This window comes from Salvelinus sp. IW2-2015, linkage group LG32, assembly GCF_002910315.2.
Source record: "Salvelinus sp. IW2-2015 linkage group LG32, ASM291031v2, whole genome shotgun sequence".
Lineage (NCBI taxonomy): Eukaryota > Metazoa > Chordata > Actinopteri > Salmoniformes > Salmonidae > Salvelinus > Salvelinus sp. IW2-2015.
Genome location: NC_036871.1, coordinates 5348835 through 5363599, shown reverse-complemented (window position 1 = coordinate 5363599; position 14765 = coordinate 5348835). Strand labels below are relative to the sequence as shown.

General features: G+C 43.0%; 1 protein-coding gene across 2 annotated transcripts in view; it reads left to right on the top strand.

Moving 5' to 3' along the window:
• asap1a (ArfGAP with SH3 domain, ankyrin repeat and PH domain 1a) overlaps window positions 1-14765 on the top strand; it is a 167619-nt gene that overhangs the window by 69399 nt on the left and 83455 nt on the right. For both annotated transcript variants that reach the window (XM_023977522.2, XM_023977521.1), the window contains 3 exons: window positions 3705-3779; window positions 9954-10003; window positions 10145-10274. In XM_023977522.2, the coding sequence (XP_023833290.1) occupies window positions 3705-3779; window positions 9954-10003; window positions 10145-10274 (255 nt within the window). The remainder of the gene's footprint in view (window positions 1-3704; window positions 3780-9953; window positions 10004-10144; window positions 10275-14765) is intronic.

Genomic DNA, 14765 nt, shown 5'->3' with positions numbered 1-14765 from the left:
GTCATGTTTGGTTGTTGCCTGTTTTCGTAATATTTGTCGATAAATGTCTCTAGTTTTAGGATTTGTTTTGTGTTATTGTCCAGATTGAAGGTTATCACTCACCAGATTATGTAGTGCTAATATTTTAGTCTAATTTAGCAGATATTTCGAATATTATGTTTTATCTTGAGGTGCTCTACATAAATCCCTTCAGTCCGCCATTACCCTTACGTTACCTTTACGTCATTACGTCATTGGACTATTTGAGCTTAGCCATGCTGGTTAAGTGTGCCTTGAATTCTAAATAAATTACAGACAGTGTCTCCAGCAAAGCATCCCCACACCATCTCCTCCATTCTTCACAGTGGGAACCACACGTGGAGATCATCCGTTCACCTACTCTGCGTCTCACAAAGACGCGGCGGTTGGAACCAAAAATCTCTAATTTGCACTCATCAGACCCAAGAACAGATTTTGACCGGTCTAATGTCCATTGCTCGTGTTTCTTGGCACCAGTCTTGGCACCAGTCACCAGTATACACCAGTCTCCACGTCAGCAGTGAAGAGGCGACTCCGGGATGCTGGCCATCTAGGCAGAGTTTCTCTGTCCAGTGTCTGTTCTTTTGCCCATCTTAATCTTTTCTTTTTATTTGCCAGTCTGAGATGTCTTTTTCTTTGCAACCCTTCCTAGAAGGTCAGCATCCCGGAGTCGCCTCTTCGCTGTTGACGTTGAGACTGGTGTTTCACGGGTACTATTTAATGAAGCTGCCAGTTGAGGACTTGTGAGGCGTCTGTTTCTCAAACTATACACTCTAATGTCCTCTTGCTCAATTTGCACCGGGGCCTCCCACTCCTCGTTCTATTCTGGTTAGAGCCAGTTTGCGCTGTTCTGTGAAGAGAGTAGAACACAGCATTGTACGAGATCTTCAGTTTCTTGGCAATTTCTCGCACGGAAAAGCATTKATTTCTCAGAACAAGAACAGACTGACGAGTTTCAAAAGAACGTAATTTTTTCTGGCCATTTTGAACCTGTAATCGAATCCACAAATGCTGAGGCTCCAGACACACAACTAGCTAACACAATGTGCCATTGCAACACAGGAGTGAGGGTTGCTGATAATGGGCCTGTACGCCTATGTAGATATCCCATWAAAAATCTGCCGTTTCCAGCTACCATAGTCATTTACAACATTAACAATGTCTACACTATATTTCTGATCAATTTTGTTACTTTAATGGACAAGAAATGTGCTTTTCTTTCAAAAACAAGGACATTTCTAAGTGACCCCAAACTTTTGAACGGTAGTGTGTGTATATATTTACAGTTGAAGTTGGAAGTTTATATACACTTAGATTGGAGTCATTAAAACTCGTTATTTCACTTATAATTCACTGTATCACAATTCCAGTGGGTCAGAAGTTTACATACATACACTAAGTTGACCGTGCCTTTAAACAGTTAGGAAAATTCCAGAAAATGATGTCATGGCTTTAGAAGCTTCTGATAAGCTAATTGACATAATTTGGGTCAATTGGAGGTGTACCTGTGGATGTATTTCAAGGCCTACCTTCAAACTCAGTGCCTTTTTGCTTGACATCATGGGAAAATCTAAAGAAATCAGCCAAGACCTCAGAAAAAAATTGTAGACCTCCACAAGTCTGGTTCATACCGCTCAGGAAGGAAACGCGTTCTGTCTCCTAGAAATGAACGTACTTTGGTGTGAAAGTGCATATCATTCCAGAACAACAGCAACGGACCTTGTGAAGATTCTGGAGGAAACAGGTGCAAAAGACTCTATATCCACGGTAAAAACGAGTCCTATATCGACATAACCTGAAAGGCCGCTCAGCAAGGTAGAAGCTACTGCTCCAAAACCGCCATTAAAAAAGCCAGACTACGGTTTGCAATGCACATCGGGACAAAGATCGTACTTTTTGGAGAAATGTTCTCTGGTCGATGAAACAAAATAGAACTGTTTGGCCATAATGACCATCGTTATGTTTGGAGGAAAAAAGGGAGGCTTGCAAGTCGAAGAACACCATCCAACTGTGAAGCACGGGGTGGGAGCATCATGTTGTGGGGGGCTTTGCTGCGGGAGGACTGGTGCACTTCACAAAATAGATGGCATCATAAGAAAGGAAATTATGTGAATATATTGAAGCAACATTCCAGACACCAGTCAGGAAGTTAAAGCTTGGTCGCAAATGGGTCTTCCAAATGGACAATGACCCCAAGCATACTTCCAAAGCTTTGGCAAAATGGCTTAATGACAACAAAGTCAAGGTATTGGAGTGGCCATCACAAAGCCCTGACCTCAATCCCATAGAAAATGTGTGGGCAGAACTGAAAAAGCATGTGCGAACAAGGAGGRCTACAAACCTGACTCAGTTACACCAGCTCTGTCAGGAAAAATGGGCCAAAATTCACCCACCTTATTGTGGGAAGCTTGTTGAAGGCTACCTAAAACGTTTGACCCAAGTTAAACAATTTAAAGGCAACGCTACCAAATACAAATTGAGTGTATGTAATCTTCTGACCCACTGGGAATGTGATGAAAGAATAAAAGCTGAAATAAATCATTCTCTCTACTAATATTCTGACATTTCACATTCTTAAAATAAAGTGGTGATCCTAACTGATTTAAAACAGGGAATTTTTACTTGGATTAAATGCCAGGAATGTTGTAAAACTGAGTTTAAATGTATTTGGCTAAGGTGTTTGTAAACTTCAGAGTGTCAGATCAAATGCAATCCTGGCAATATAATTTAAATATGCCACTTAGCAGGTGCTTTTGTCCGAAACGGCGAATACATTTCTAGGATGTCTGTGATAATTCCTTTGGGAATTGAATCCATGACCTTGGTGTTGCTGGTGCAGTTCTCTTACCAATTGACCATTCGCTAAGCCCTACCCCCTTGGTTAGTGTTGCAACCTCTAACAACATTTTCCCTGAAGCCCCATTCTAACCACATGCGAAATCCCKTCACAATTATCTCAAACTGTGTTTTTAATACAACAGGCTCTGCATTTCAGGAATCACAGTAGCAAATACCCCTGGTGCCCTATTGTAACGGTTCTCGTGGGTTCTGAGTGGACCAAGGTGCAGCGTTTTAAAGTGTTCATGCTTTATTGAAAGAACTGAACACTAAACACAAAATAACAAAGTGAATAAACGACAATCGAACCAGTCCTGTAAGGTGCTACAACACACAACAGAAAACAACTACCCACAAACCACAGGTGGGAAAAGGCTACCTAAGTATGGTTCTCAATCAGAGACAACGTTTGACAGCTGCCTGATCTAGAACCACACCTGGCCAAACACATAGAAATAGAAAACATAGAACAAAAACATAGAATGCCCACCACAACTCACGCCCTGACCAAACCAAAATAGAGACATAAAAAAGGAACTAAGGTCAGGGCGTGACACTTATTCAATTATTTAGCCATTTACACAGTTTGTTTAAATTTTTGGACCACAGTTGCTATCCATTGGTGCGCTGCGATTGGACAAAATTCTGGGGCAGATCTTAGTGAAGGGTCAATTGAGCCAGGCAATATCCAAGAACCACAAAGATTAAAGTGTGGATTGGTTATAAATCATTCACTGGCTCTGTGCATGACACCTCAAATTCAAGTACTGTGATTAGAGCTGCCAAATTCCCATCAAAATATCATCTTTGTTGTTTTGAGAATGAACCATCCTCTGTCTCATCCACAGCTCCAGAGCTTGAGCCATAATGTGATCTTCACCCTGGACTCTCTTCTCAAAGGAGACCTCAAAGGAGTTAAGGGGGTAAGTTGTTGCTTTGAAAAGTGTTAAGGTTGTTCATCTGTATTGGATAGAATCCACGACCTCATCACGTCCTGCCAAGTTAACAAGAGGCTGTCTCTTTTCAAAGAATTACTGACCCATAACATTATTAAACCTTGATCTGAAAATCTACATAGTAAATCTCAGAAGTACTAGTCATTGAGTTTTTCACTCTGGCTTTCCTTTAAAACACAGTCCAAAATAAATGTGTCCTATTTTTGACTGCCAGTTCCTGATGTAATTTCTGCTGGGCCCTTTTTCTTGTTGATGCATGAGTGTACATCAAATCATCAAATCAAATTGTATTAGTCACATGCGCCGAATACAACAGGTGTAGACCTTACAGTGAAATGCTTACTTACGAGCCCCTAACCGACAATGCAGTTGAACAAAAATACTGATAACAATAAGAAATAAAAGTAACAATAAAAATAGCGGTACTGTGTACTGGTACAGAGTCAATGTGTGGCGGCACTGGTTAGTTGAGGTAATATGTACATGTAGGTAGAGTTATTAAAGCAAGATGATAACAACAGAGAGTAGCAGCGGTGTAAATGGGGGGGCAATGCAAATAGTCTGCGTAGCCATTTGATTAGGTGTTCAGGAGTCTTATGGCTTGGGGGTAGAATATGTTTAGAAGCCTCTTGGACCTAGCCTTGGCGCTCCGGTACCGCTTGCCGTGCGGTAACAGAGAGAACAGTCTATGACTAGGGCGGCTGGAGTCTTTGACAATGTTTAGGGCCTTCCTCTGACACCGCCTGGTATAGAGGTCCTGGATGGCAGGAAGCTTGGCCCTAGTGATGTACTGGGCTGCTGGCACTACCCACTGTAGTGRCTTGTGGTCAGAGACCGAGCAGTTGCCATACCAGGCAGTGATGCAACCAGTCAGGATGCTCTTGATGGTGCAGCTGTAGAACGTTTTGAGGATCTGAGGACCCATGCCAAATCTTTTCAGGCTCTTGAGGGGGAATAGGTTTTGTCGTGCCCGCTTCACGACTGTCTCGGTGTGTTTGGACCATGTTAGTTTGTTGGTGATGTGGACACCAAGGAACTTGAAGCTCTCAACCTGCTCTACTGTAGCCCCGTTGATGATAATGGGGGCGTGCTTGGTCCTCTTCTCTATGCAMTCCACAATCATCTCTTTTGTCTTGATCACGTTGTTGGAGAGGTTGTTGTCCTGGTACCACACGGTCAGGTCTCTGACCTCCTCCCTATAGGCTGTCTCGTCGTTGTCGGTGATCAGGCCTATACACTGTTGTGTCATCGGCAAACTTCATGATGGTGTTGGAGTCGTGCCTGACCATGCAGTCATGAGTGAACAGGGAGTACAGGAGAGGACTAAGCACACACCCCTGAGGGGCCCCTGTGTTGAGGATCAGCGTGGTGGATGTGCTGTTACCTACACTTATCACCTGGGGACGGCCCGTCAGGAAGTCCAGGATCCAGTTGCAGAGGGAGGTGTTTAGTCCCAGGGTCCTTAGCTTATTGATGAGCTTTGAGGGCACTATGGTGTTGAACGCTGAGCTGTAGTCAATGAATAGCATTCTCACATAGGTGTTCCTTTTGTCCAGGTGTGAAAGGGCAGTGTGGAGTGCAATAGAGATTGCATCATCTGTGGATCTGTTGGGGTGGTATGCAACGTGGAGTGGGTCTAGGGTTTCTTGGATAATGGTGTTGATGTGAGCCATGACCAGCCTTTCAAAGCACTTCATGGCTACAGACGTGAGTGCTACGAGTCAGTAGTCGTTTAGGCAGGTTACTTTAGTGTTCTTGGGCACAGGCAGTATGGTGCTCTGCTTGAAACATGTTTGTATTACAGACTTGGACAGAGAGAGGTTGAAAAAGTCAGTGAAGACACTTGCCAATTGGTCAGCGCATGCTCGCAGTACACATCCTGATAATCCGTGTGGCCCTGTGGCCTTGTGAATGTTGACCTGTTTAAAGGTCTTACTCACACCGTCTTCCAGAACAGCTGGTGCTCTCATGCATGTTTCAGTGTAATTTGCCTCGAAGCGAGCATAGAAGTAGTTTAGCTCGTCTGGTATTTTTGGTCATAAGAGACGGTAGCGGCAACATTATGTARAAAATGWGAAAAAAATAAGTTACAAGCAACGCTAATTAACGAACAAAAAAACACAATCGGTTGGGGGCACGTAAAAAGTCTGCCTTCTCCAGTGCCATCTTAAATCCGTATACACAAGACACAGAAATGTCTTCTCAAAACAGAAAATACATTCATCAAAACTATAAGATACCGTAAAACTGGCAAATTCTAGCTTTGTACACCTGATTATAGGGAGTTTCTCGCATTCTTCTCTGCAGATCCTCTCAAACTCTGTCAGGTTGGATGGGGAGCGTCGCTGCACAGCTGTGTTCAGGTCTCTCCAAAGATGTTCAATCCGGTTCAAGTCCAGGCTCTGGCTGAGCCACTCAAGAACATTCAGAGACTTTTCCCGAAGCCACTCCTGCGTTGTCTTGGCTGTATGCTTAGGGTTGTTGTCCGTTGGAAGGTGACCCTTCGCCCCAGTCTGAGCGCTCTGGAGCAGGTTTTCATCAAGGATCTCTCTGACTTTGCTCCGTTCATCTTTCCCTCGATCCTGACTAGTCTCCCAGTCCCTGCCGCTGAAAAAAACAATAACATCCCCACAGCATGATGCTGCCACCACCATGCTTCACCTTAGGAATGGTTCCAGGTTTCCTCCAGACGTGACTGTTGGCATTCAGGCCAAAGAGTTCCATCTTGGTTTCATCAGACCAGAGAATCTTGTTTCTCATGGTCTGAGAGTCTTTATGTGCCTTTTGGCAAACTCCAATTGGGCTGTCATGTGCCTTTTACTGTGGAGTGGCTTCCGTCTGGCCACTCTACCATAAAGACCTGATTGGTGGAGTGCTGCAGAGATGGTTGTCCTTCAGAAAGATTATCTCATCTGCACAGAAGAACTAGAGCTCTGTCAGAGTGACCATCGGGTACTTGGTCACCTCCCTGACCAAGGCCCTTCTCCCTCGATTGCTCAGTTTAGCCGGGCGGCCAGCTCTAGGAAGAGTCTTGGTTTTTCCAAACTTCCATATAAGAATGATGGAGGCCACTGTGTTCAATGCTGCAGACATTTTTCAGATCTGTGCCTCAACAATCCTGTCTCGAAGCTCTACGGACAATTCTTTCGACCTCATGGCTTGGTTTTTGCTGTGACTTAAAAAACAGTTTTTGCTTTGCCATTATGGGGTATTTTGTGTAGATTAATGAAAAAGTCAGGGGGTGAAAAAGTCAAGCTTCCTGCCATCTAAATCATTTCAGAATGTACTGTCAGTCAGTCTGGATAAGAGTGTTCTAAACGACTAAAATGTCATGTAAATGTAGAACAACAATGATCAAATACATTTGTCAAATGTCTGATTTTCTTGCCTTTTGTACTGGGATTTAGGGTTGAGAAGGTTACTTACGAAATGTAATCCTTTCCTAGTTACCTGTCCAAAATTGTAGTCAGTAACGTAACTTTTGCATTACCCATACTCAGTAAATTCAGCTGATTACATTCCATTACTTTTAGATTACTTTCCCCTTTAGAAGCATTAGAAGAAGACACAAATGTATTTTACCAATTGAACGACATCTATTGCAGGATAAATCAATGTTAAAGTTTGCATATCTGGCCATATGTGGATGTAAAATTTTCCTTTATTGGTTGGTTATGTAGGCTTCTTCTAACCCATCGCTTTCTACTACATATAGTATGATTAAATTAAATCTTTACATTAAAAACCCAAAGTCTATCAGAATTCGAGTCAGTCCAATAAATGTTATACCTCTTGATCTTCAAGAATAGGACTTGGAAATATGGACGTATAGATTATCCAAATTGTTTTACCTGAACATGACCCCAAAACCAAGGACTTATTAGCCAGCCCTACTCATTTTTTAATGATTTTGTTGTCATTGAGGACTGTTTGGGCCTATTGATTCTAGTTGAAAAATAAATGCTGCGCTCATGGAATGGTATGCTTTKAGCACTACTGAAAGGTGCTATTTACATGTGAAAAATGAATGCCATATGTTGCTTTTGATATAGGCCTATTGTTTACCTTTTTGTTGGCGACACTTTGATATCTAGATAATATGCAGCTGTTTAAAMGGCAAATCCACAGATGAAACAATYACAAAACGGCCTCCCCGRCTCTGTTTTGGTAAAAAGCTGAGGGATGGGCCTGGAGAAATGTATCCACTCTCAGATTAATAGACAGAGCTATGGATTCAAGGACTGCCCATCCATGATATCAACATGCCTGTTTTAACTATATTATGAGGCTATACAGTGTGTGTTAACATTTCAAGCTTATATTTGTTGGCGGTTGGTGGCACCTTAATTAGGGAAGACACATGGTTTGATTCCATTCCATTCGCTCCGTTCCAGCTATTATTATGAGCCGTTCTCCCCTCAGCAGCCTCCGCTGGCCTACATGCATTTTTTCAGGTGTTCCAACTCTCATGAACATAAAGCTCCTGGCTACTATCCAATTAGACCCACATTGACATTATCCGACCCCTGCTCAGCCACTATTGGCTTAAAAAGCCAAACGTAACATAATATCTGCCAATTAATTTCCAGCAATATTGCCGCTGTCTGTTTGTCACTCCGTATGTAGCCAGTTAGCAATGCTAATGATAGCCTTCTTGTGGGCAGACAGACTTTCCCTCAAAACCTAAATGAAATGTTAACTGGTAGGCTTACTTGACAGAACTGTATCAATTGGGTGGTCATTGTTTGACCAACTGTGCCATCACGTGCTGTAGCAGTAGGCCTAACAACAGAAACATTGCTAGACCAACACATGTCCTCCCCCTGCCCCCTGGACGTTGTTTCTCTATGAATAATTGTAATATTGAGAATACAAAAGAGAAAAAGATGCAAAACCAGGAAATATAAAACAGAGAAAACAGAATTCGGGGAAAATTCAAAATAACGTTTCGTGTGGTCTCTTAAAGTTGTTATTTGACCAGGTATATTGACAGAGTTGTTATTTGACCAGGTATATTGGCAGAGTTGTTATTTGACCAGGTATATTGGCAGAAGAGACATATCTTGTACACCAATAACCCAGGGAAGAGTTGCAGGGTAGAGGAGAAGAATATGCCGATTTGAAAGCTATAAAAAAAAGGGGGTAACACTTTACTTGACACCCAGCGCCATGACATGTTATGACACGATCATAACCATGTCATAATATGTCATAACACCGGTCATAGCACTGGCATGACCCATTTATTTACATCTTTTGTGACATATATTGCATTATTTTATGGCTGGTTATGACGTATACATAATGTCAAAACCCACATTGATTCAAATTAGTTTTTTTCCCTGCCAAGAAGTTTCCTTTCGTTTGAAAGTTTGTTTCTCAACTCCTTTATTGTTGTTGTAATGAATTCTTGTCCTGTTTTTTTTCATCATATGTTAAATAACTTGTGGAAACTACACTTTATGACACGGTCATGAAGCATTGTGACCATCCTGTGTCACTTTACTTGGACTACGAAAATGCACTTTGACACTGTCAAAAGGCATTATGACCATCATATAATAAAAGCCAGATAGTCCTATCACGTACATGCCCTTATATCAGTCAAAAAGAGGGTGTCTCGTCCTGCTCCTGAAATCTGCTCCTGCATTCAGCCCAGTCATCAGCAACAGAACATTGGGGTAGGTGCATGTCTGACATCAATGTGTGCGCAATTACACCTATAATTTAACATGGTCAATTTCTGAAAATGTTAATTAACATAAACATACTGTTGACACGTAGGCTATGATGTAATGTTTTGCCCTTGTGTGGTAGGTTTTGTGGATTTTGACACTTATTTAGGTGTCATAACAGCCCAAAAATAACGCAATACATGTCACAACAGGTCTAAATATGTGTCATGACAGTGTTATGACCATATTATATGAGCTACCAAAAAGTGTTACCCAAACAAATTGTAGCTCACGATATGTTTATAATTTTTTTAAAAAGCTCTCATGCTAGAAAAGGTGGAAGACCCCTGTTCTATAGGTACGATTGACCACAGTTCCAAAAGAGTGGTTGTACATGATTGAGAAAAATGGTAATATTGATTTATTTGCAATGATTTGATTGGATTCTTTCCTCGTTAATCTTCAGGACATAAAGAAACCGTTTGACAAGGCATGGAAGGACTATGAGGCTAAATTGTAAGTTTGCTTTACTGTACATTTGTGTGTGTGCATGTGCTTGTGTAAGTCAACTTTAAAAAAGAATTGTATTGTATTCTTGTGACTGTATTTTGAATGTGATCCTTACCTAGAGTGGAATTCTGGATTTTTTCCCCCCAGCACCAAGATTGAGAAGGAGAAGAGGGAGCATGCTAAACAACATGGGATGATCCGGACTGAGATTACCGGAGCTGAGATTGCGGAGGAGATGGAGAAGGAGCGACGTCTCTTCCAGTTACAGATGTGCGAGGTCAGTGAGTTTGTGTGCTTGCGTGTGGATGGGATAACATGTGCACATACTTTCTCTCTCACGCTCTGCTTTAGCTTCTCGCTCTTCCTCCACTCTCTGTGACTGAACAAAAATGTAAACGCAACATGTAWAGTGTTTTTCATACGCACAGAAAGCTTATTTCTCTCAAATTTTGTGCACAAATGTGTTTACATCCCTGTTAGTGAGCATTTCCCCTTTTGCCAATATAATCCATCCACCTGAGAGGTGTGGCATATCAAGAAGCTGTTTAAACACCATGATTATTACACAGGTTCACCTTGTGCTGTGGACAATAAAAGGCCACTCTAAAATGTGCAGTTTTGTCACACAACATAATGCCACAGATGTCCCAAGTTTTGAGGGAGCGTGCAATTGGCATGCTGACTGCAGGAATGTCCACCAGAGCTGTTGCCAGAGAATTGAATGTTCATTGCTCTACCATAAACTGCCTCCAATGTCGTTTTAGAGAATTTGGCAGTACATTCAGCCGGCCTCACAACCGCAGACCACGTGTGTTGCATTGTGTGAGCGAGCGGTTTGCTTATGTCAACGTTGTGAACAGAGTGCCCAATGATGGCGTTGGGGTTATGGCATGGGCAGGCATTAGATATGGACAACGAGCACAATTGCATTTTATTGATGGCAATTTGAATGCACAAAAATACAGTGACAAGATCCTCCACATCCGGCTTCTTCACCTGCGAGATCATCTGAGACCAGCCACCCGCACAGCTGATGACAAACTGTCAGAATTTTTTATAGTTTTTTTATTTAACCTTTTTTTTAACTAGGCAAGACACTGGGGGTCTTGACCAGGTCCTGGGGGTCTGACTGCAGTTTGGCGTCATAACCGACTTCAGTTGGCAGATGCTCACCTCCACTGTCACGCTGGAGAAGTGTGCTCTTCACAGATGAATCCCGGTTTCAACTGTACCGGGCAGATGGCATGTATGGTGTCATGTGGGTGAGCGGTTTGCTGATGTCAACGTTGTGAACAGAGTGCCCCATGGTGGCGGTGGGGTTAGGGTATGGGCAGGCGTAAATTACGGACAACAAACACACTTGTGTTTTATCTATGGCAATTTGAATGCACAGAGATACCGTGACGAGATCCTGATGCCCATTGTCGTGCCATTCCGCCACCATCACCTCATGTTTCAGCATGATAATGCACGGCCCCATTTCGCTAGTATCTGTACACAGTTCCTGGAAGCTGAAAATGTCCCAGTTCTTCCATGGCCTGCATATTCACCAGACATGTCACCGATTGGGATGCTCTGGAGCGGTTTGTCCTTTAAAAGTTGCTGCAGATGCCTATCTTTATTCCCAGTCATGTGAAATCCATAGATTTGGCCCTAATGAATTCATTTCAATTGACTGATTTCCTTACATGAGCTGTAATTGTTACATGTTCCGTTTATATTTTTGTTCAGTGATTAGCAAGTACAATACATTTCCCTTTGTCGGGAAGAGTGGGGTGTGCTCAGATGCCTTTACTTAGCTTTAATTGTCTCTGGAGTTGTAGTCCACAAAGCCGTTCAGGCAAGAGGGTGGATAAAGAAGGTGGCCACCTGTAGTCTCTTGCTGCGGCTTGGCTTCACTGGCAGTCTGTAAAGATGAATCCCAAACCAGACCCTCACCCCTACCAACTCATTCGGAGGGCCCTCCGTTGTCACGTGTTGTTGACAAAACTCTAAGGGTGAGGGGATGAAATAAACCCTTTAACTTTGGGACACGCTAGTGAATTGAATGATGTAATTCATGTTTCACATTTAAATAATAAAACAAGCATGAGATTAAAATGATTTCCCCCCCCCTGATATAAACCTAAGTAACAGTAACCATTTAATTTGGTAGGTATTTCATCTGTTACTGTAACGTCCTGACCAGAGTTCTTATGTGTTTTGCTTGTTTAGTGTTGGTCAGGACGTGAGCTGGGTGGGAATTCTATGTTGTGTGTCTAGTTCGTCTGTTTCTGTGTCCAGCCTAATATGGTTCTCAATCAGAGGCAGCTGTCAATCGTTGTCCCTGATTGAGAATCATATATAGGTGGCTTGTTTTGTGTTGGGGATTGTGGGTGGTTGTTTCCTGTCTCTGTGTTTGTGGTCTGCACCAGATAGGACTGTTATCGGTTTGCCACATTTTGTTATTTTGTTATTTGTTAAGTGTTCACTGTTTATTAGTGTTATTAAACATGTTGAGCACTGGCTARGCTGCGTGTTGGTCCGATCCCTGCTACACTCTCTCTTCTAGTGAAGAGAGGGAAGGCTGCCATTACAGTTACATGTGTCAAGTCATGAAAACCGACACTAACAAATGCACGTTGCATATACAATGCAATCGGAAATATTCAGACCCCTTGATTTTTTCCATTTTGTTATGTTACAGCCTTTTTCTAAAATTGATTAAATWGTTTTTTTTCTCCCTCGATCTACAAACAATACCCTATAAAGACGAAGCAAATCAGGTTGTTATAATATAATTCTTTATAAATTACCCCAAAATATCACATTTACATACGTTTTCAGACCCTTTACTCAGTACTTTGTTGAAGCACCTTTGGCAGTGATTACAGCCTCGAGTCTTCTTGGGTATGACGCTACAAACTTGGCACACCTGTATTTGGGGAGTTTCTCCCATTCTTCTCCACAGATCCTCTCAAGTTCTGTCAGGTTGGATGGGGAGTGTGCTGCACAGCTATTTCCAGGTCTCTCCAGAGATGTTCGATCGGGTTCAATTCCGGAACCACTCAAGGATATTCAGAGACTTATCCCGAAGCCACTCCTGCGTTGGCTTGGCTGTGTGCTTAGGGTCGTTGACCTTTTGGAAGGTGAACCGCTCTGGAGCAGGTATTCATTAAGGATCTCTGTACTTTGCTCCGTTCATCATTGCCTCGATCCGGACTAATCTCCCAGTCCCTGCTGCTGTAAAACATTCCCACACCATGATGGTGCCACCACCATGCTCAACGTAGGGATGGTGCTAGGTTTCATCAGACCAGAGAATCTTATTTCTCATTGTCAGAGTCTTTAGGTGCCTTTTGGAAAACTCCAAGCAGGCTGTCATGTGCCTTTTACTGAGAAGTGGCTTCCGTCTGGCCACTCTACCATAAAAGGCCTCATTGGTGGAGTGCTGCAGAGATGGTTGTCCTTCTGGAAGGTTCTCCCATCTCCACAGAGGAACTCTAGAGCTCACCTCCCTGACCAAGGCCCTTCTCTCCCAATTGCTCAGTTTGGCTCGGTGGCCAGCTCTTGGATGGGTCTTGGTGGTTCCAAATTTCTTCCATTTAACAATGAAGGCGTTCACTGTGTTCTTGAGGGCCTTCGATGCTGCAGGTATTTTTTGTACCCTTCCCCAGATCTGTGCCTCTACACAATCCTGTCTCGGAGCTCTGACATGCACTGTCAACTGTGGGCCCTTTTATAGATAAGTGTGTGCCTTTCCAATTCGTGTCAAATCAATATAATTTACCACAGGTGGACTCCAATCAAGTTGTAGAAACATCTCACGGATGATCAATGGAAACACGATGCACCTTTGCACCAAAATGGGAACTAAACGGCAGAAAAGCWAAGTTCCTACTGATAACTTTAGTAACGCCATTTCGCTAGCTTTAGCTGGACAACAAGACCGGATGGAGGCGGTGGTTATACGTGCTGTTGGTGCAGCGAGGGAACAAGTTGCTACCTTGCAAGATAGGTTGGACACCCACATGGGATCAGTTGGAGCACTAATAGAAAAGGTAGATTGCATTCAGACCAAGGCAAGGAGCCTAACAAGGGATATGAATCTCTGCAATTTGGAACTTGAGAAGATGCGGTTGAAAATGGTGTCGCTTGAGGATCAAGACAGATGCAATAATGTGAGTGTCATGGAGATTGCTACAAACCGGGAGGGAGGTGATGCAATCGCTTTCCTGCAAGAAATCCTTCCCAAATGGGTTTCGTCACTTGGTACTACTCTGATTCAAATGGAAAAGGCCCACAGGATCTACAACCAAAATGCAAAGGACAACCCCCAGACCATGGTCTTCAAGTTCTCAGATACCAAGACCGCAACGCTATTATTCTACAAGGAGCGCAGGAAGCAAGAAAGAATGTGCCCATCCAAGATGCCGGAAGAACCATATGTTTTTATGAGGACTACAGTGCCTTCACAAATCAGCGAAGGAAAGCATTCGCAGATGTCCAGAGGGAATTGTGCTCGCAGGGCAATCCCTCTTTTCTGATCTATCCCGCCACCCTGCGGCTTACTTTCAAAAGTGAGCAGCTCTCCACCTTGGCAGAAGAGGAATTTCGGAGAAGTCTTCCTGGCGACAGGTCTTTCACAGAATGAAACTGGAGCAACTGGGAGCTAAAGATGCAGCTAACCGGCTAGCTAACGTTTAGTTGACTACTCAACTCTTATCCATCTTTGAAACTTATTCTTGTACCGGGACTGAAAATGGAGGACGCTTTCCTTCACTGTTGG